Source organism: Paramormyrops kingsleyae, chromosome 3, assembly GCF_048594095.1.
Source record: "Paramormyrops kingsleyae isolate MSU_618 chromosome 3, PKINGS_0.4, whole genome shotgun sequence".
NCBI lineage: Eukaryota > Metazoa > Chordata > Actinopteri > Osteoglossiformes > Mormyridae > Paramormyrops > Paramormyrops kingsleyae.
This window is the reverse complement of record NC_132799.1, coordinates 35,052,666-35,076,247: the sequence shown is the minus strand read 5'-3', so window position 1 is coordinate 35,076,247 and position 23,582 is coordinate 35,052,666. Positions and strand designations below refer to the sequence as shown.

Below are 23,582 nucleotides of genomic sequence, written 5' to 3'. Positions count from 1 at the left end.
GGAGAAAGCTGCACTGTGGACGGGCCGTTTGGATCGTGTCGCGCGTGTTCTCGTTCTGCTCGCTGGGAACAGTGTGAAAGATGACTCATTACACCGAATCATTCATCTCCAGCTCCTTGGGAGACCAATGCCATGCACAACTTTACCCGCAAAGCACCCTTATAGATGCAAATAGAGGTTTATCCACCGAAATCCAGCCATAGGATCCCTCTCTCTTGAGCTCTTAATCAGACAGAAAAGCAGTAATTCTAGATCAATAAATAAGACTTGCCAGAATGTTGTACTGAACTGCCATTTTTATTTGAAATTGTAAAATATCTGTAAAATATATGCATTTTCCACATCATTGTTCTCTCTTAAATAATTAAATGTGATTAACTAACAATTATGTATAATAAACAAGCACACAAGCAGAACTACTTTTGAATCGGTATATTGCTTCCGGACAGAATTCATAGCTTTCATACTATGATTAACTGATAAAGGGAGCTGTCCAACACAGTGGTGCTGAAGTAGGTTTTTGGCCTAAAACTTCAAGGCAAACCTTACTTTAAACCAGCATTTCCCAATCCAGTCCCCGGGGAGTTGTAGACAGTCCACGTTCCTGCCCCATTCCCAGGAAGGAAGTAAAGTTTTGGACTCTGACAGGGAGCAAAAACATGGGCTGTCTGCAGGTCCCCGAGAACTGGGCTGGGAAACACTGCTTCAAATTATTCAATTACGTAAAGCCCATGGCATCGAGCATCAAGCAGGCCTTTCATCTATGGCCTGAGGCAAATAAAATAAAAAGACTCTAAAAGAAGATCCATCCAGCTACCCATCTACTAAATGCACATCTTTATTGAGGGGGGGGGGGGGTGAAACATAGAGCACAAGTCAAGGGGACTGAGACCAATCATCCAGTCCGCATGTCTTTGAACTGTGGGAGGGAAACATGCATGATATGGGAAGACAATGCAAACCTCTTTGTAGAGACCATGCCTTCATTTCTATGGGAAAAAGCCTAATCCCAGCAATGATGACCTTAACCCCTACCCATCCCTAGCCTTAACCATAAGCAATCAAACAAAATACAAGATGTTTGGCATTTTTTGTTTTTTGATTGCAGTCACAGATTTTTAGAAAATTGAGGATCCTCTTGCGGGAACTGAAAAAATGGCCCCCACAATGAAAGAACAGATTTTTATCATACTGTGGGGACATTTGGTACCCACAGTGTATTATATACACATAACCCCCCCCCCCCCAACCCACACAGGTCAGGATTTAATCCCCCAGCCACAGCTGTCTGAGTCAACAGTGCTACTCCTACTCCCTAAGCAACCTCTCAGCCAAGGATGTCAGTGAACAGTCCACCATCTTCAAACTGTGGCACACATGCTTGAGCCCACGTACACAGTGATCTCCTACCGAGGCGTGTTTTCACCCAGACAAGGGCGAACCCTTGGTATGCATTCCAGAATCCCAGTCTGCCACAGCCACCCTCAGTTTTAGTATCTCGCTTGCTTCTTCTTAAGATTTCACTACAATTAAGAGACCAACTGTGTGGACTTCATTACTCTGTAATCAGGAAAGACATCATTGGGATTTTCTTACACCCAAATGACCACACTTCAAGATAATGTATAATCTTCAAGGGAGCAGGGCTGCAGCGAGCTTTAATGAGGTCTACAAATTATCCATGGCTGCAGATCCAACTGTTTCGTGCTAAAGAAATCGGGGTAATCCCTGTCCCATTTAGCCATCAAGCCTAAAGAATAGGGATGCTCCTTTTGACCGTTTAACCGTTAACCGAAATAATTAATTTTGACCGAATATTACTATCAGTTAAACGGTTTAAAACGTTTTTATATATATTTTAATTATTAGTAGTAGTATGAAGTTTTGTGGCATCTCAGCTGTTCTAAATACACTGGGTTTGAATCGGCGACTGTGATTACAGGCACACAGGCTTAGCCCACTGAGCCATGAACACAGGTACGAGCTTTGCTGCTGAAAATGGAAACATTGGCGTAAAGCTTCAGCGGCAGAGACGTATCCGTGTGCTATATTGTAGCCGATCGGTGTAAACACTACCCAGACATGTGCTCTTGTTTTATTTCGGTTACAATGGGCGTATTCACATATTTCTTTATCCAATACTAACTGTCGGATTATCATGTTGTTATCATGCGAATAGCGCAATTTGCAAGTGGGAAGGCGATCAGAGCTGCTTCGAGACGCAGACGCTTAAGTCAGTCACTCTTGTTCTTTCTATTCGTATCACGAAGCTATAAAAATATATTTAGTTTCTACCTATATATATATTTGAAAAGTAGACCGTCCAAGGTTTCTGAGGGTGTTTTTTAAATGTGTATATGATAAAACCTCGCAGAGTTATTTAAATGGTTTGGCGAAATTTCTGTAGATCCCGCCGGCGGGACCGCCGACCCCAGAGGAATTTAATATTCTAATCTAATCAGTTAACGGTTAATGTTCGGTTAACGAACGGCGGTTGTCGGTTGGGAAAATTAATCGAAATGAGCATCCCTACTAAAGAACAATCATTTTCTAAAGCAGGAGCAACTAAACTCTGCTCAAACCACCTGTATACTGCTATTTGTTTTGTACACAATATAAAACGCAATATAAAACCAAAATGGCTGCTACATTTACAAATCTAGATTTGTGTGAAACATTTATTTACATCTTTATAATGCAGAATTAAAAGTATCATTGACATTGCAACAAAGCCAGTCGGCATCATGTGACTTCATAATTCAAAACATCCACAGTCCAACGCAAAACATGATCAAGGCACTGAAGCATCTAGAAAAAGGATAGTGCAGGACACATAAATATTGGGTAGAATTGGTTTATGAGTCCACACACACATTCCTTTCTTCTGTTAACTCCTTGGCATTGTGGAAATGTCAAAGTCAAAAAGAATACTCAAATATATAACATAAAACACCTTACATATTACTGGAAACAAGGCTTATATGGAAACCTAAGCCAAAACACTCCACACTACACCAGAGTTCAAACACTCATCTGGCTTGCTGACCCACATTCTTCAGTATGTCCTTCACTACCTCCAAACTCTCCTGTATTAGCTGCAGCGTACAGTACCCTTACATTATGTGCCACAAAAGAAAAAAATCCTCACTGCTGAAAAACACATTCATTCACTTTCCTAATTACTTGTAAGTCATAAGGATGTATTTTATGTTAAACATATGATCATGATCAAAGTAGCAATTAAGCAAGATGCATCTTATGTTCCGAGCACAAGACAACGGCTTAGCAATATGGTGGAATCCACATATGCCATATGCACTGTAAGTCAAATCAAGCTTGAGTAAGGACAGAGGGATCCTTTTCAGCACTTCTGATTTCTCGGTATTTCACCGTCGTCCATATTAAATGTACGAATCAGCATCACTTTATTACCTCGCAGCATGCCTAAGCCTGGGACCCCGCTGGGGATGATATTTCACAACAGCTGGCTGGTAGTCCTCATTATCTTTATCTTACCCAGGGCTAATGAATACAGAGCACTACCTCAGGTTCTCTAAGGCTCCAGCAATACAGGCACCCTGTGCTGGAGGATCCCATTATTTTGGTCTGGGTATATCAATATGTCACCACAGGACACCGTCCAATAAACTCTCTGCGGGACACGACCCAGGGAAGTCAAACCAATAAAAAGACAACACGTCACGCAAGACAGAATCAGTCTAATGATCCTCCTAACTTAGTTTAATGAAACAAACCTCTATACATAAATCTGGCCGCTAAGTTTCATGTGTAAATTACATGTGTAGTTTCCTTTTTAGAGGTATAATTACTTGCAAATATACAATCTCACAGTTTTGCAGAAAGATCATGTAATATCTTGACTGGTAACTGCTTTTGCAGTTACGGTAGCTTCAGATTTCAGGCTACTCCACTGAACTTCACTCCCATCATTAACACACCCAAACACGTTTACATGCGTTCTGGCCAGTCGAGCCCAGCCACTGCTCTCTTTTACAGCAAATTAAAATTGGTCTTCCAAAACAATGGCCCATCTGCATTTCTGAAGCCACACTGCATCTTTCGCGTCCCAATCGGCATCGTCCAGGGTGACACCAAGCGCTGGTCCTCACTCAACCTCAGCTCTTCACTGCTTTAGTGAATTATTTAGACAGAAAACCGCATCACCTAGAATAAACTGCATTATCTAGAAACACTAGTGAACAGGCCTGGGAACACTTGGATTAGATCAACATTTAGTTATTGGATAATTTGTTCATAAGTTTTGCATTATCACCTATGCTATCTGCTGACTTGCAAAGGAGCTCCGTTGATTGATTCACCTCATAGTGTATAGCCGACACAGCACCACATTTAAGTAAGTGGTATCAGATTAAAAGCAAAGTTTTAATTAAACGTTAAGGGTGTATTTCCAAGCGCACGATCGAAATATCCATCGGCGGCCAGCAGACTCGGAGCGCTTCTCCATTTGCAACCGCTGGTCTGTGGCTTCTATCTTAAATGTTCGCTGATGCAAAAGCCCAGCCCAAACCTGGCGATCTTCTCGCACCAAGCAAACGAAAATCCTCAGAATTCAATACAATACATCCACCGGACGACAAATTTTTACAGACACGCAGGTACGAGATAATGAATATTGATGCTTTCACGGGGCATAAAGCATATGAATGAGGAATTACTTTAGTCCGACGCTCAAAAAGAGGATACAGCCGTTACTTTCAGCGTTCAAATAACGTTTATGTGTAAATGATGCTAGAATTGTGCAAAATCTAACAAGCTGTTTTCTGAGAACTGGTAACAGCTTAGGGAGCGATTCGCACCATACAGTAAATTTGAAATTGTGCGGAAAAACGGCGTCGCAAATAAAACCTTTGTTGTCTACATATGACTGTCTTCACCCACAAAATGAGCAGATTATCAGCCTTTATTCTATTTTTACCTGTGCAACGCTCCGCGTCCTCCGCTGTGATGCTGCCGCACGGCGCTCCAGCCCCTGCAGCGCTCCCCTTCGCAGGGCATGCCGGGAAAACGCGAAACCCACCGCCTTACCCTGCGCTCCCCTTTCAATGCCATTGCATAAATCACACTGACATTTAAAGGCAGCTGTTGACATTGCTGCGGATAAAATATCCATATTCCAAGAAATATTTCTCTGCAATCGCAAGTTACCTGGTTTAAATATACGGTTGCTTTTGGAAGCGCGTACTATAGCCTACATGTCATTGCTGATACGTGTGTATGAACTTAAGATATATTTCACAAAAAACTATTAACGTTTTTTAAACATTTTGTACTTTTTTTCTTTCCTGAAAGCCGTGTATTTAAAACTTATCACCCATGATCTTAGGTATACAGATACAGATGCGTTTCAAATTAAACTGCAGTATTCCTGGTTGAATAGTGAAATACATGAACGTGTTTCAGAGAATGAATATGTTTAGAGATTCGGGGTTACCAGCTTTGGTCGACTGGCTGGAGTGAGATTTTAAATTCGAGACAAGCCTGCACACATATGCACAAGCATTTACATGCATGTAGCAGTTTTATTACCCTGTAAATAGTCTGTAGGGTTTGCAAACTACCCCAAGGCCCTTATTACCGCTAATGTAGATTTGCCATAAGATTTCTTGCGTGAGAGTCTGAAAGTGTGAGTGTCACGCCAGATGCGTGAGTTGGCAGCGCTGGAGATTAGTATTACTGACACGCTCGTCCCCTTTGGATACTTAAAAGCATCACACCTCTTAGGTGGCACCTAACTACCGATGAGGTTTTATGTACAAGAGAATAATATAGAGTTTGTGCCAGTGTTTTCATAGCAGTCAAGAGGAGCAGGGTTAAGGTACTACGCCTTATTAAGTTTTCATCTACAGTATAATTGATAAGTATAGTGGCAGCCGTTTTAAAAAAATGGACGCGAAACCAGTTAGCACGGTGATTATGATTATCTGTCATGATAATAGTTTTTCAGGGTTTGTTCTGGTGTCCTTATAACGTCACATTATACAACAAAGATTTTTATTTTGTACTAGCTAATGAAATGAAATACAAGTACAACATTTTCACTTTAAATCAACTTTAATGCCTTAAGGAAATAACGAGGCTGACGTCCATCCATCCATTTTCTGTAACTGCTTGTCATATCAGGGGTCTGAAGCCAATCCTGGATGGTCCAAGGCAGGGAACATCCCAGGATAGGGCGCCAACCCATCGCACAGAACACTCACGCACCATTCCGAGGCCGACGTAATTTTTACAATTAAGTGATCAGTTGGTATCGGCATCAAATAATTAAAAATAATCAACATTAGGTCTGTACCAGCAATGATGGAAAAATTGATTTAAAGTTTCTACAATACAGACAGTCCCAGGGTTAAGAACGTCTGAATTACGGATACCTCGTTTTTAGGGACAGACTAATATAAAGGATCGATGCTCATGAAAACATTACGCGGCTTCAGCAGTTCGTCGGATTCCAGGTACAATACAGTATTGCTGTATAAAATAATAATAATTATTATTATTATGTGATCTATTGTTATTTTCCCAACTGAACTTCAAATTCGACCTACACACAGATTCAGGGAACGATCTCGTTCGTAAGCTGGGGGCTGCCTGTATTTCATTTATGTACTGGAAGGTACTATTTCAAAATTTGTCCACCATATGTGGTTTATACTGTAGGCTACTTATAAACTGAGGCCAGCAATTTTCCACTGACTACAGTTTATGAGGTATAGGCCTACCCTGCCTATCGTTATTCTTTCCAGGGACAACAAATAACTTTGTAGTTAAAGAAACACGGATATTTCAAGACTGGCCAGACTACTGTACCTTGGAGTAAAGCACCTGACCAGAACTACTCCAACGAAATACCCAAATAATGGCGAAAAATCGTAAAGTGTTTTGGAAAAAGCCAGTTAAACAGACAAATATAAACACTTTCTCTGTTCTGAGGCATATATAAAATGATAGTTTAAGTGGGGAATACCTAACCTAACACAAACAAGCTTTTTGACTATTTGTGTTAAAAAAATTACATTAACAGGACAGGAATTTAACTTGGTTCAAAGATTCCTAGTGTTTTATGTACATTTCTACTAAGTGCTTTGTGTTGTTTGTAAGATGCATGTTTCACACAATATTTTACGTAATATTCTGCCTACTGCTACTTCTTAAATCAAGATGCTTCAGATTGACGTTTTTTTCTGCAATCAAAAGTCTTAAAATATAGTGAAGGCAACTATACTGCTCTAGGCATGGAATTTGCAAATGTGAATTTACAGCCAAACATTTACAGAATTATACAGTCTTTCTTTGGTGAAGCATTAGTATAGCGAGGGGTGGTAGCTGGTCGACTTCGAAGTGAGCCTGCCTGGGTAGATCCCTGATATAGATTGATTCTTGAGCCTGCCTGAGAAGGTCCTTGCATCAGAGAGCTTGTATCTTGGCTGTAAAAATAGGGCTGCTTATAGTTGCTTGTTGAGCCACTCTGGGAAGAAGAAAAAGTAGAAATGTTTCAATGAGAAATCACTATAATGTTTATTTAAAGTTCCATGTTGAGTAAGCATGCTTGGTTGAGTGAATCAAACTGACTGTTGAACCTGCCTGAGCAACTAAGCGAATCAAGGTGCCAGCTGAACTAGCCTGAGCTATCGGGTGAGTCAGGGTGTCTGTTGGGCTAGCCTGAGTGATCGGGTGAGTCAAGGTGTCTGTTGGGCTAGCCTGAGCTTTCGGGTGAGTCAAGGTGTCTGTTGGGCTAGCCTGAGCGTTCGGGTGAGTCAAGGTGCCTGTTGGGCTAGCCTGAGCTATCGGGTGAGTCAAGGTGTCTGTTGGGCTAGCCTGAGTGATCGGGTGAGTCAAGGTGTCTGTTGGGCTAGCCTGAGCTTTCGGGTGAGTCAAGGTGTCTGTTGGACTAGCCTGAGCATTCGGGTGAGTCAAGCTGTCTGTTGGGCTAACCTGAGCGATCGGGTGAGTCAAGGTGCCAGCTGAGCTAGCCTGAGCGATCGGATGAGTCAAGGTGCCTGTTGGGCTAGCCTGAGCAATCGGGTGAGTCAAGGTGCCTGTTGGGCTAGCCTGAGCAATCGGGTGAGTCAAGGTGCCTGTTGGGCTAGCTTGAGCACTTGAGCAAATCAATGTGCCTATTGGGTTAGCCTGAGCTTTTGGGTGAATCAAGGTGCCTATTGAGCTAACTCTGAGAACTTGGGTGAATCAAGGTGCGTGTTGAGTAGGGCTGGGCAATTAATTGAAAATTAATGAAAACCAAAATTCAGAAGTTCTAATCAATGTAATCTTGCCCATGTTGGTTACTTCATTTTCTTTTTTTTAATTCTGATAAAATGTAAAATAATGTTAACACTTTCCCCATTGTGTGTTCAGGTACTGTCCCCTTAAAAACAAACTACCGTGTGTGTTGTCATGTAACTCCAGCCTGTCTACGACATGGAAGCAATATGGAGGTGAACACAAACACCTAGCCAACTGAGCAACTCCAGTAGCTTGTACCAAAGAAAAATGCCAGGTCTGTCATTTGGACACATCGTAGCTTTAGTGAAGACAGCATCAAACAAAAATGGTCAAATGTAAACACTGCAGAAAAACAATTTCAGCTACCAAAAGTAATACCACCAATCAGCTTCAACACTAGCAATATTTTAAATGCAGTGGAAAACGCTTATAGTGATCAGGGTTATAGTAATGAACCGCTTATATATGGATCAAAAAGCTTAGGGCAGAATCATTCCTGTACAAGTACATCAAGTTCCCCGCTTACATTGTTAATGTTGGGTCTTTTTATATATAACAACATATGTAAAAAACTAAAACTACAGTAATTCTTTTTTTTTACTTGCCTACTTTGCCTTGCATTAGCCCGTCTGCATCTGACTGGCTACCTGAGGCTAATGCTGCGTGCACAGAAAACATGACGGGAACAAGAAAGTCGTTTTCTCTCAATTATGAATATAGGCTCAAAGTTTATGATAAACTGCCAAAAACAAGCCAATGAGATGCAGCAACGAAACTACAATAAACTATACTTTATGTGCATTGCATTGCATTTTGAAAAAGTCAATAAAATTAAGTTAATAACAACTTAACTACCTTATACTCATGTAATAAATATACAAATGTCAGTTAGTTGGCAATCTACCTGAGACAAAGAAAAACAAAAAAAAAATCATTAATACTGATCATCTCCTTATATTGATCAATTTCACCCAGACGCGATCACTATAAATGGCTTATTTTGTTTGCAAGAAATGCAAACTATTTATTTTCTAGGTAACTTGCTTTTTACATTAAAACTAAAATGTGTCCTTTTTCATAAGACATTTTCATTTCAAGCGATTTGTGCTTTGATTTGAGTTGATCGAAATATTCAATAAATAACCATAAATGGTTAATCTGTGTGTTTCTTTCAATTATTTTAGAATCATAAAGATAAGATATACAGTCTGTCATTAGAAAGAATATCCTAGCTTTAATAGTTGAGCATATTTACTGTAGAAATTTTGTCAATGAAATATGAGGGCAAAACAACAAACAAACAAAAACAAAATTATCGTTCATTAATCGTAATCAAGGCAAAATGTTCAGTTAATCATGATATTGATTTGAGGTCATATCGCCCAGCCCTACTGTTGAGCTAACCTGAGCACCTGGGCGAATCAAGGTGCTTATTGAGCTAGCCATAGCAGTTGGGTGAATCATGGTGCCTGTTGGGCTAGCCTGAGTAGTTGGACGAATCACGGTGCCTATTGGGCTAGCCTGAGCGGTTGGGTGAATCAAGTTGCCTATTGAGCCAGCCTGAGCGGTTGGCTGAATCAAGATGTGTCTTGGGCTAGCCTGAGCAGTTGGGCGAATCAAGGTGCCTATTGAGTTAGCCTGAGCAGTTGGGTGAATCAAGGTGCCTATTGAGTTAGCCTGAGTAGTTGGACGAATCACGGTGCCTATTGAGCTAGCCTGAGCGGTTGGGCGAATCAAGGTGCTTATTGAGCTAGCCTGAGCAGTTGGGCGAATCAAGATGCCTAGTGAGCTAGCCTGAGTAGTTGGGCAAATCACAGTGCCTATTTGGCTAGCCTGTGTGCTTGAGTGAATCAAACTGACTGTTGAACCTGCCTGAGTGGTTGGGTGAATCAAAGTGCCTATTGGGTTAGCCTGAGCAGTTGGACGAATCACGGTGCCTACTGAGCTAGCCTGAGCAGCTGGATGAATCACGGTGCCTATTGGGTTAGCCTGAGCAGTTGGGTGAATCAAGTTGCCTATTGAGCCAGCCTGAGCGGTTGGCTGAATCAAGGTGACTGTTGAACCTGCCTGAGTGGTTGGGTGAATCAAGGTGTGTCTTGGGCTAGCCCGAGCAGTTGGGTGAATCAAGGTGCCTATTGGGTTAGCTTGAGCAGTTGGATGAATCAAGGTGCCTATTGAGCTAGCCTGAGCAGTTCGATGAATCACGGTGCCTATTGAGCTAGCCTGAGCGGTTGGGCGAATCAAGGTGCTTATTGAGCTAGCCTTAGCAGTTGGGCGAACCAAGGTGCCTAGTGAGCTAGCCTGAGTAGTTGGGCAAATCACAGTGTCTATTTGGCTAGCCTGTGTGCTTGAGTGAATCAAACTGACTGTTGAACCTGCCTGAGTGGTTGGGTGAATCAAAGTGCCTATTGGGTTAGCCTGAGCAGTTGGACGAATCACGGTGCCTACTGAGCTAGCCTGAGCAGCTGGATGAATCACGGTGCCTATTGGGTTAGCCTGAGCAGTTGGGTGAATCAAGTTGCCTATTGAGCCAGCCTGAGCGGTTGGCTGAATCAAGGTGACTGTTGAACCTGCCTGAGTGGTTGGGTGAATCAAGGTGTGTCTTGGGCTAACCTGAGCAGTTGGGTGAATCAAGGTGCCTATTGGGTTAGCTTGAGCAGTTGGATGAATCAAGGTGCCTATTGAGCTAGCCTGAGCGGTTGGGCGAATCAAGGTGCTTATTGAGCTAGCCTGAGCAGTAGGGCGAACCAAGGTGCCTAGTGAGCTAGCCTGAGTAGTTGGGCAAATCACAGTGCCTATTTGGCTAGCCTGTGTGCTTGAGTGAATCAAACTGACTGTTGAACCTGCCTGAGTGGTTGCGTGAATCAAGGTGCCTATTGGGCTAGCCTGAGTAGTTGGATGAATCACGGTGCCTATTGGGTTAGCTTGAGCAGTTGGATGAATCAAGGTGCCTATTGAGCTAGCCTGAGCAGTTGGACGAATCACGGTGCCTATTGGGTTAGCTTGAGCAGTTGGATGAATCAAGGTGCCTATTGAGCTAGCCTGAGCAGTTGGACGAATCACGGTGCCTATTGAGCTAGCCTGAGCGGTTGGGCGAATCAAGGTGCTTATTGAGCTAGCCTGAGCAGTTGGATGAATCAAGGTGTGTCTTGGGCTAGCCTGAGCAGTTGGGTGAATCAAGGTGCCTATTGGGTTAGCCTGAGCAGTTGGGTGAATCAAGGTGCCTATTGAGCTAGCCTGAGTAGTTGGACGAATCACGGTGCCTACTGAGCTAGCCTGAGCAGTTTGGTGAATCAAGGTGCCTACTGGGTTAGCCTGAGCAGTTGGGTGAATCAAGTTGCGTATTGAGCCAGCCTGAGCGGTTGGCTGAATCAAGGTGTGTCTTGGGCTAGCCTGAGCAGTTGGGTGAATCAAGGTGCATATTGGGTTAGCTTGAGCAGTTGGATGAATCAAGATGCCTATTGGGTTAGCCTGAGCAGTTGGACGAATCAAGGTGCCTATTGGATTAGCCCGAGCAGTTGGGCAAATTGGGTTAGCCTGAGCAGTTGGGCAAATCAAAGTGCCTATTGGGTTAGCCTGAGCAGTTGGGTAAATCAAGTTGCCCACTGAGCTAGCATGAGCGGTTGGGTGAATCAAGGTGACTGTTGAACCTACCTGAGTGGTTGAGTGAGTCAAGGTGCCTTTTGAGCCAGCTTGGTTAAATGAATATGATGAAGTGCTTCCAGAGTATTGAGTAGTGGTGTTGTGTGTAGGGGATGATAATGATTTTGATGAGCTAGGGTTTGTGCTAGAGAAGGACTGTGTTGAATTGGAGGTCCAGTTAAGCTGTGTAGGTCTAACATTTACTGATGACTTGGAAGAAATGGCAGTGGATGACGCAGAAGCTGGCATCCCAGTGGAGACTGCAGACCAAGTGGCACTTGATGAAAAAGGATCTTGCAGTTGGTTGGACAATGCAGAGGAAGTGGCACTGGATGAAGGAGGAGCTTGCAGTTGTTTGGACAATGCAGAGGAAGTGGCACTGGATGAAGGAGGAGCTTGCAGTTGTTTGGACAATGCAGAGAAAGTGGCACTGGATGAAGGAGGAGCTTGCAGTTGGTTGGACAATGCAGAGGAAGTGGCACTGGTTGAAGGAGGAGCTTGCAGTTGGTTGGACAATGCAGAGGAAGTGGCACTGGTTGAAGGAGGAGCTTGGACTGGACTGGAGAACACAGAATAGGCCGTACTGGCTGGCACTGGATATTGCAAGGAGGGGGTTGTCTGCACAGTCACTGTAGATGAAGACCACATATCTTCATCGTAATTGATTAGGTATTCAGGATACACCTGGTGCTTTTCAAACACCACAAATATTGAGGGATTTTTGACATCGTCCACACAACTGTCATAGAAAATGGTGTCTCCTCCATCCTTTGAGGGCGGGCGGACATAAGTTTGGCTTCCTCTAGTATACTCTCCCACCAGCACTCGACAAACAAACATAGTCTTCAGCTCTGAAGAGCTGGTGTAGCTGTGTGAGTATTTGGCATCCCTGGCAAAGTAACTGCCTGAAAGTAAGAAAAAAAATACAATTTCATATTCAAAATCTCTAAACATTTTCACAATATTTGGAAAGAAAAACAAAATGTTTTTTATTATTATTTTAATTTACCAACAGCGTCTACTTTTTAGCACAAAAATCGAACTCGCAGTATAGAATGCACCTGTAAACACATAATTAGGACAAATAATATTCTGATGATCTTACATTACTCCACCTTCTAGTTTGACTTGTGTACTACAAATACAGCTACTGTTAAGGCTGGTTCATACTTATTACACGTGCAGACACAACAGCTACACGGACATACTGTGGTGCAATGGTGGTTGTGTGGCCAAGTACCACTCGAAAATTAAAACAACGTGAATGGTTCATTCTGTGATGCAAATGTGCCTGGACTGTTCATTAGCCAGGGAACAGTAACAGAAAGTCAGAAAGAAAGTCAGATCAAAAATGATATCTAAACACCTTTTCTACCCTGATCAGACTAAAACAAACATGGCTAGAGGATTTGAAGGAAGGTTGAATGAGGATGTCTAGAAATACAGAAGCTCCTTGGCATACACTGGGGTTACACTCCACAGAAGCCATTGTTAGCTGGACATATCGCAAGTTGCATGTCAAAACCAAACGGTGATAAAACACAACATGAAAAATATAAAACTGAGAGCATGTATGTTCTACTCGTGAGTGCAAATGTGAAATTTGCGAGCATAGAAAGAAGATTTTTATGAGCAAAGTGAAATTTTTTCCCTCAAGTTTTGACATGGGGGTGGTTTTGATAGTTTGGGGGTAGTGTCATGGCTGTTTCTGTTGGCAAGTGCTATTGGCTGATGGTTCCTGGTTTTGTGATTGACTTCACATTACGAAAAGCTTCTCCAGAAGACAAAGATCACTGATGAAAGTCATGGGAAGTCTTTGTAGTGAGCCAGATCATTTTAGTGATGGGAAAAATGGCTCTTTGAAAGGAGCCGGATCTTATGGTTACGTTCCTTTCTGAGAGCCGTTCATTTTTCTTTTTCAGGGGGTGAGGGTTACTAGGCTTATCTGTGAAATAACCACTAAGATAACGATAGGGTAAGAATTGGATCAGACTCAGACTTAGACATCACACCAATGTAATTTCATTCTGCATGAGTGGACTAGGTTTAGCAGTAGTAAACTACTCATTGCCAAACCTAATGTCAATGATCTGCACTGTAAACATTATACAATGTGATATTTAAATGCTGTTCCTGTAAGCTGTCATAATAAATTGTTTTTGAAATTTATTTTGAAATGTTCTTTTTCATAGTAACACAGTTGCCCTATGGACATCCCCATAAAGGGTTAGGGTTAGGGTTGGGATTAGGGTGGTATGTCCTCTGGCTGTCCCTTGTATATTGTGAAAGAATGTCCTATGGAACATTAATAAGCAAAGAAATACTTCAAATAAAATGAAGTCATTTTAAAAGCTATTGCTGCGATCTGTCATAATAAATTGTTTTTGAAGGATATCTTTATTTTTCATAGTGACAGGGGCATCTTATGGATGTCTTACGGACAATGGTAAAATGGGAAATGATGCAGCCATATGAGGGAAGTTGTCCCTTGTTTCTCTCTCTTGCAGTACCACTAAAATGTTAAATATTAATCATTTATAAATATGGATATGCATGGGTTTAATGTCCATACTATGCTCTCAAAATGTCCATAATTGGTTGAGAATTGAGAATGTCCTTAAAATGTCTATAATACTCTAGAAATCCTTAGAACATCCTTTAAAGTCGTTTTCAGGGTATAAAAAAAACTTTGTATTTGTATGTCCTAAGAACACCCTTTGAGGACATCATCCAGACCGAAACAGGACGTCCTAAAGACATATCGCTGCTTGCTGGCCAGATGGAAACCGGCTCCTGTCGTTCACATAAAACAGCCGACTTGATTAGTTCGCAACCAACACATCTCTAGGGGACAAACTGTGGACAGGTGGGACTGTGGCTTGGTGGATGCTGCCATTGCCCCGCATTAGCAGAAGTTATCGTACAGCATAACACAAGCCTGGGAACAGATGAAAAATCGAGATGCCAGGCATGTGACGACTAGTGAATATATATCACTACCTTGCCATTGTTGAACCATCGTAAAGTGAGAAGCCTTGGTACCGGCATTCATATGATTCCTTGGTACGGGATTATAAAGTTCTATATGGCTACAAACTAAAATGAAATACGTGTTCGTAACCGTCAAAGAACGTGCCAGATGGTCATAAGTAAGTATGAACTAGCCTGCAGCAAACATAACACAGTAATGCTTGCAGATAAGCATAATCATGCAGGCACCTTTGCCGTAGGCCGTCCCGTGTGTTCCACAGATCCTCCAGTCGAAGTTCTGCTTGCAGATGGCATCCACGTGTTTGGAGTCAGTTCCGTGGAAAAGGAGTCTCTCTACAGAGTATTTTTCAGTGTTGATTTTTTTCATCTGGTCTCTCTGCCTGAAATGGAATACATTCATAATTGTTTAATGTCACTGAGTGTAAAAAGCAAAACACTCCAAAATAACAACTCTTTTCCACATTTCTATTCAAACCAGAGAAAATATTTTTTGAAGCTCTCAAAACCATTTTTAAGACTCAATTATACATTGTACAGTTTTCAGATTATATCGTAGCTGACAAATGTTTTTCCAAACATTGGATATACATACCATTGAAACACTTCCCACAGAGATCTATTCTGGATTCTTTCTATGCTATGAATTTTGAAACCACGCATCGTTTTCTGAAAAAGATCCAGAATTTTCTGATATTCTTCTGTTGAACTCTGCAGCACAACTTTCTGCAAGGGAAAATTAATAAATGATTAAATGTGCATATTATTCAATTGCATATCTTACACCATTATCCACAGTGGTCTCCATAGTTTACATTCTGCTCAGCACTGAACTCTACTGGCGATTTATTAATAGACAAGGATCACATTCAAGGGTAAACAACATATGTGCAGTGTTCCGATATAACTTTGAAAGGCACAGAAAAAATTGATAACTATTAGCCAGCATAACTTGAAATTGTCCAGTTTCTCCAGAAGGTGGCAGTATTTCATTCCCTGAATCACATTATAAAAATGCATGTATATATGTATACCTTGTGTCCAGTTTCAGGAATCAAAGACTTATCCCAGTATTTTGGCAGTGCTTTAAAATTCTGGGTGTTGTTGGGTCTTTTGCTGAAGTTAAAACATAGAGAAGAAGTATAATTTTATGTTCTTGTAGATCTTTACTATGCAATCATATTATTAATATCTGCTTTCCATTGTGCATACTGTATATTTAAACTGTCAATCAAGATAAATACAAAAATTAACATTCAATGCTAAAATGCCAAAAGTAGCACTTTTTATAAGCAGTATACATTCGAGAAGAACCTTCAGGCTTGGTTCATCCTCCAAGATCCATCTTACACTTCATTTACAAGCCATGTTTTTACCCTCTGCTCTGTATTGTACACTTTTGTATTATTGGCTAATGTGCTGGTATTTTGTGATGTAGCTGGACAACAAATATTTCACCCTGGGTTTAAATGCCTCTTATCTCCTCTCACTTCATGACATGTGACCAGACCTACCCGGTCCTGATCTTCTGTGCATCGGCCGATGACACGAACACAGGACGGCGCCTGATTCTCCTTACGGTGCTGTACTTCTCGTTTCTTTGTGACATATCTGTGCAGGGAGAAGCCAAGATGGTCAATGTGTGCCGCAGCTCAAGTTCACAGCTGGGAATAACCGGCAAGATGGGTATGACGTAAAACTGCACGCACTTTTATATACCTTGTTCATAATTAATAATCTATTATTTATCTACTATTTATCTATTTTATTGTTTTTATAATAACTGTATTTTACTGTTATTGTATGTCTACTTAATTCTAGTCATACTTCTGTTCTTAGCTGGACCAACTGTAATGAAACCAAATTTCCCCTCAGGATTAATAAATCATTCTGATTCTGATTCTGATACTGACATCAAAGCTCTACATTTCTCACCTCCTGACATCTTTTCCAGTGATGCATGTATTTTTCTAATTAGATTTGGTATTCATTGGTAACATCAATGGAATTAAACGATCAAAAAAAGTGAAATTCCTGGAAGCATGTTTTTTTGTTGTTGTTTGTGTGGCAGCATCTCTGTGTGAGTGTGGCTTGCTGTGTTAGGACTCTATGCCCGTAATCAGAAGGTAGCTGGTTCAAATCCCAGGGTACCCAGATTGATTTCATAGCTGGACCCTTAAGCAAAGCAATGTCTGATCCTTCCTTCTCAATGGCACATCACATTGGATAAGATAATCTGCTAAATAATTGTAAACGCCTCTGCTCTGTGGTCTCAGCTTGCATTGCTGTACCTTGCAGACTGACTTGATATGCTTGATTCCCAGCAGTAAATTTGACCTCCATGCTGTTACCTTCCAGGTACTGCCTCTCCAGATCCTCACTGGTGATGTTTGACAATCTGTGCATTCCCTGCTGGTAAAAAAGATACACGTGTAAAATCAACACTATGCAAATAACAGCAGTTTATTTGAAATAATTGAAAAGATTCTCACATACACGTTATACATGTATATATACACATACGAAGGCTGCAGTTTTTTTGGCATCCCTCATTCAGCTGCTGCACAGGTCACGTCATGTTAGATACATGAAAGGAACGTGTTGATGCCGAATTGTCATCACAAATAACATGTTTGCTATTAATGTTAACGTGTTCACCATTAAAACAATTGTTAGTAAAATGACTTGGATGAATTGGTCACAAGTCACAGGTACGAAGGGATATGGGCTGTGTAATGTGGGAGAGCAGGAACTGATCTCTTATCAGATCTGCTATTCTCTTTCTGTTCCCTCCACTGTTTTTTCAGATAAAATGACAAATGACTCCAACCTCGGACATTCCAGTTAAAGCTGTAACTACTCAATAAACAAGGTTATTCTTATACCTTAATTCTTCACTTAAAGTTATATTGAGATCGCTTCATATAACTGTAACACTGAAATGCACAGTACCAGTCAAAAGTCTGGACTCACCTGCTTTTATTGTGCTTGTCTCTATTTTACGTATGTTATTCACCTTAAAATTAAAGGCCTTGAGACAATGCAGAGATACCAAATATCAAATATTGCAATGACCAAGACAAGTATTCAACATTTCAAAATCTTCTCAGATTTTACACTCTTCAAAATAGCCCCCATTTGCTTCAATGACAGCATTGCAGACTTTTGGGATTCTTTCAGCCAGCTTCCAGATGCAGCCACCTGGAATGCTTCTCCAACAGTCCTGAAGGAGTTTCCACAAAACTCTGGATACAAGCTGACTACCTTGCTCATACTCTGTGATCCAACTCATCCCAAACCAGCTCTGTAGGGTTTAGGTCGGGGGATAGCGGGGACCTGACCATCCGCCATAGCACTCTATTATCTTATGAACAAAGAAAGATACAGTACTTACAGAACCTTATGGTGTGCTTAGGGCCGTACTTATAGAACCTCATGGTGTACGTGCTTAGGGCCGTACTTACAGAACCTCATGGTGTACTTAGGGCCGTACTTACAGAACCTCATGGTGTACGTGCTTAGGGCCGTACTTACAGAACCTCATGGTGTACAGTACGTGCTTAGGGCCGTACTTACAGAACCTCATGGTGTACGTGCTTAGAGCCGTACTTACAGAACCTCATGGTGTACGTGCTTAGGGCCGTACTTACAGAACCTCATGGTGTACGTGCTTAGGGCCGTACTTACAGAACCTCATGGTGTACGTGCTTAGGGCCGTACTTATAGAACCTCATGATGTGCTTATCATTATACAAATGATTTTCAGTAGGTGTGTCCAGACTTTTGCCTTGTACTGAATAAGAATTAACTGGTGACTCTGATCTTCACCCGTCTTTAACTTACTATCGATCCGTATTTGATCCAGTTCCCATGCTCATCCTCCCAGTACCAGGCCCACTCAGTGGTAAGAATGAAGTCAGGTCTTTGCACAGAGGACAAAGTAGAGAGACGTCTCACTTTGGCCAGTCCTTGTGTCATTGTGTCAAAACACACAGGCTCCTGTCCTTCACTGAGGAACCAGAAAACAGCACTTAGTGAATAAACAAGACAAGATTTCTATGAATTTCAGTCCCATAGTTGATAATCAGCATTACTTGCTAAGGATTATTAATGTCCCCGGAGTCGGTAGTATTCACAAGAGCTTTTCTTAATCACGTTTCAGATTAGACTTAATATACTGTACCTCTTTATCATGGCCGGGTTACAATAGTCTTTCTCAATTCCTTCATTGTTTGGAAGTGGTGACCAACCCTTCTGGTCCTGCACCTCCCATCTGTAGGGCATGTTGAAATGGACACGCCAACATTTGCCTTTAAGAGAAATGAAACACATACAGAAAACACATACTTCAAATTTTGTATTTAAGTTTATGGAAGGTCAGACCCTTCAAAACATAAATAAAACATTTTGATGACCCGTCCATTTTCAAACCAGCTGTGGGAGGTGGGGCCTAGAGCCTAACCCAGGCAGCACAGGGCAGCACAGGGCACCCTGTGCTGCCCTGTGCTAGTCACATATTCATACTCTCACCTCCTTGTTTGCAACTCCCCTTCACAAAATAAAGGCAGATCTCAGTCTTTTCTGAAAGAAAATGAAAATGAATATTATAGCAGAGAGAGTGAGAGAGAGTGGTCTCTGAGAATCAATCAAGAAAATTATGTTCTCCTTTTTATTTAAATTTACTTCAGGCATTAATGTCCAGCTGTCCAAAACGCACACAGAAAGGTTCTTTCTGTACATCCCTGCAATCTAAATCTGAAAATCTTTTACCTGAATGGTCACTGAAACATTTCAACATTTTTGATAAGCCATCTACTGTAAATGTATATAATGAATGATGACCTGAAACGGGTTTCAGCTTGTCTCTGCCGTCTCTCGTCACATTGTTTTTAAATTTCAAGCCCCTTATGTTCTGGTAGACAGACAGCATGGATGTGATGAGGTCAGTGGGTATTCCTCTATCCTGCAAGACGGTCATTGGGTGGGGCTCAAAGAAGTCATGTGACCTGCAGCAGTCCGCCCCAGAATCACAGATTCCCCGGATGTACTTGTCACAGACATGAAGCCTCCTACAGCCCGCTTGTTCGGGGCAGTTTCCGTATTCCTTGCTGCCTTCGTTGAACGAGACACACACCTGATAAGAAACGTGACCCATTTGTCAGGAAGCTGTTACACAAAGAAAGCCAGTGGGCACGAATTCTGACATGTGATCTCACTGAGCAGTTCAAATCTTACATCATCTGGACTTCAAGCCTAGTGCTATATCAGGACTGTTTCTTTACATGCATCTGTAAAAATCAGTTCTAACTTTATTTTGTATACACATTTCTATGTTACATACCTGGCTTCTTGACGGCCACTTTGTCTATGGAATTGTGGATTTATCTCCTGAAAATCTTAGCATAACTGGGCCTTACTGTGATTTAACTGCCCACTTTCCAAAAGTACATGTCTCAAAGCACGTTTCATGTTTAAAACTCGCAATGAGAAAACACTAAAAGCGAACGTTACCGGAGGCAGGAGGGTGTTGTCGTTCTGGAGCAACAGCGTCCGCAGTTCCTTGGTGTCCAGCAGCTGCAGGTTATTCTCCACGAGAACCTTGCTGTTGTGCTGCGAACTCATATCATGGCAAAAACGGCATCCGTTCCTGTGCCCGAAACACGGCGATAGCTCACGTCAGCAATAGAGGACACACGCTTCACCCCTGCCATCATCTCTCCTGAAGCCCAATCCACATCCCTGCCACATCTACAATATTAAGCTTCATGGTGTTATGAGTGTGCCGTCATTACACATCAGCAACACAAGAAAAACACTTTGTTATTGTATTGTGTTTTCTTTTGGGTTTACACCATGCAAATTTATTTTGTGCTAAATGATAGTAAAAGTCAACATAGTGCAGTAAAGCTAAAGTTCACAGGTCAAATTATTGCACTGTATCTTTATATACATGGAAAACCCTACGCATACACAATAACTTGCAGTTTTTATACATTAAACCATTCCCTAATAATGTAATTAGGGCCCAAGAAATGTTTCCCAAATCATGCAGTTTGTATATTAAGTTACATTCTGTACACAACATATTTTTCATTTTTATTTTAAGGTATTGGCATTACCTTTATCTATTATTGGCCAATGTATTTATATTGCTACATTAATTCCAAAGGGCTTATTTGTCAACGGCCTGTGCAATTCCCTATTAAGAACAAAACCAATAGTGTTACCCGATATTATCGAGAGCACGTGGAGAATATCAGTTAAGTAGTACGTAAACAAATTATTAATAATGTAATAACAGGTTTACAATAAAGAACCAAACTTAAGAGACCGATTAAGGGTACAGATTTTGTCTCCAAGTTATGGTATCATATGACGCAAGTAAAAGCTAGAAAAACAACCCCAGCTGTTATTTTGTAAGTTCGGCTCCTTACCTTCTCCTGCTGGCTTTGCAGTCTCCGTAAAGGTAAAACTTACACAGGTGTAAATTAGTGCAGTCCACGCATCCCCCTACTTTGCACAGCCTAACGTTTGTTTTAGCGATGACTCTCTTTTTCCCGTTAAAAACAACAACAGAAAAGTCCCTGGGATTTCCGAAGACAATGTCAAAAACTCCTTTTAAATCCATCAGGCCAGATCCTATATCAACCAATTCATCGTAGTCCATCGCCCCATTATTACCGCAAATAATTTTCATTATAAACACATCCATCGTGCTGTATTCGGATTTATAAAGGCGAATATTATGCTGAATAATACTCAGACACGCCGTCTATAAATGCGGCTGATAAACTGCAGCACAGGAAACGCCGCGCTCGACTTCGCTGGAAACCGAAACCTAAATCCCAGCTCCAAAGATCTTTCATATGCCAAGACCTCGGACACTCCAGGATATTCACTCGTGCTGTTCCGGGTTTATGTCATTATATAATATCTGCAAAAACAGAATGATGAATCAGCTTCCAATATTTGCAGTAAATAATAAAACGATACAGATTACTGTAGGCTGAGCTTCGCAAGTAAACCGGTATTCCTTTAAAAATGTATGTCTACATGCCGAGAAACTTCACGGCGGACAATGAACAGTCATTGCTTTGACACAGGCCATAATAGGAAGCACCAAAGATTGTTTTTATTTTATTTATTTATTTATTTATTTTAATCAGTTTCTCCTAATGCTACACAGTGGCGTTACTAGGATACCGTTCTGGGTTTACTGTACTGTATGTGTCACGTCCTGCACACCTAACCCTCCTGTCTCCTCCCTAACGTGCCCCTGCTCAGCCACGCCTGGTGTTGTTACCCCTCGTTAGTCCTTGTATTTAAGTAGCTGTTTGTCTCATCAGCTGCAGTCTGGTCATTCATGTTGGACCTTCCTGTTTTCCGTGTCCAGGGCTGTAGCCAGCTATGAGCTTACTGAGGTGTAGACCTTGGTAATTTTTTAAGAACTAAAAATAAAATTTGAAGCTAAATATTCACCTGAAAAAAATTAGGCCAAGTAAAGTTTCACGTAACTAATAAAAAAAAAAAATAGCTTATGAAGGGGACGGTATCAGGGCTTATGAAGGGGCAAGACCCACCCCCACCCCTGGGTCCTGGACTTCACTATTTAACAAACCCTGGCTACAGCCCTTCTTCCTGTGTCCCTCCCTGGGTCCAGTCGTCCTGTTTTGGATCCCTCGTGGTCCTATTTGTTTCCAGACTTTGTTCATTTAGTTCAATAAACCCCTTTTGTTTCACCACACCACCTGCCCTCGTCCTTCGTCCCTCAAGTTGTGACATATATGGGAATGTTGGGTGGGCACCTGTATTTTAATTTGGAAGGGTGTGTGCGCGAACGTAAACATAAACAGCACAGGTTATGTATCATATTTCTATTGCCCATATATTCAAACTCTTTGACAATAAAGGTTTGTTTTTTTTCTGTTGGACTTTGGTTCCCAGCTCAGAGAAATGCCATGTAAACTAGTTACACACCCCTGCAACCTTCTGTGAAAGACAAACAGCTAATGAGTCTTATAGACGATCACCACGCCATGCCCATGATACTACTGCTTTTGCCTAACAACATTTTAGGCACGATACAAGACACAAGAATTAAAACAAAAACTAATTTCTTTAATAACCAAGTTAATCCATTCTTTTTCTACAACAACCAGTTTCTGTAATAAACCAACAGCTTTAGTCTCAGGGGCGTGGCTATGGTTGGGAAGTGGGGGGCCCTTATCTTTGTTTGGGGGGGGGGGGGTCGCAGTGCTCACCCAAACGTATCGTCCACCCAACCAAGAAAGACAGTCCAAATTTAACCAATCAGTAGTAATTTCATAGAATTACTGAATTAGTAATGCATTCCATATGAACTCGGAAGTACAGGTACACTGGAATGCTTCTCTTCACCTATCCCACATAGCTTGTTTGGGGGTCACAGAGCAGAGTTAGCCAATGTGTGGTGCCCCTGGAGCTGGGGGTTAAAGGCTCAGATGTGATTGATCACCACCCCCACGAGTGGACATTTTGTAGGACATGTTGCTAGGTGTTTGAATGGGCAAAATATGGCGTAATGCGTTTTTATTAACTGATATTGCTAACAACGGCTAACGATGAACCTGGGGCCTGTTTCAGAAAGCAAGTTTTTTTGTTTAGCCGGATAACTTGTTGGATTTAAGGTAGTCTGGGCTAAATGTAAGTGA

At 41.5% G+C, this 23,582-nt stretch overlaps 2 protein-coding genes across 3 annotated transcripts in view; both read right to left on the bottom strand.

Annotated features, from left to right (window-relative positions):
* Positions 1-5,048, bottom strand: part of LOC111845671 (synapsin-3-like) — a 67,070-nt gene extending 62,022 nt beyond the window's left edge. The window contains exon 1 of one of the 2 annotated variants that reach the window (XM_023815256.2): positions 4,958-5,048. The gene's annotated coding sequence lies outside the window, so the exon portion shown is untranslated. The remainder of the gene's footprint in view (positions 1-4,957) is intronic. The other variant, XM_072710203.1, reaches the window with a different exon arrangement.
* A 1,026-nt stretch (positions 5,049-6,074) lies between these two features.
* LOC111845696 (protein mono-ADP-ribosyltransferase PARP12-like) lies at positions 6,075-21,770 on the bottom strand. The gene is made up of 13 exons (XM_023815300.2): positions 21,327-21,770; positions 20,404-20,539; positions 19,735-20,026; positions 19,423-19,473; positions 19,076-19,202; positions 18,736-18,901; positions 17,184-17,304; positions 16,407-16,503; positions 15,927-16,008; positions 15,488-15,618; positions 15,124-15,275; positions 11,917-12,809; positions 6,075-7,507 (listed from the first exon to the last, which is right to left on the bottom strand). The coding sequence occupies exons 1-13, from the start codon at positions 21,602-21,604 to the stop codon at positions 7,310-7,312; spliced, it is 2,724 nt and encodes a 907-aa protein (XP_023671068.2). The 5' UTR covers positions 21,605-21,770; the 3' UTR covers positions 6,075-7,309.
* Positions 21,771-23,582: the final 1,812 nt, after the last annotated feature.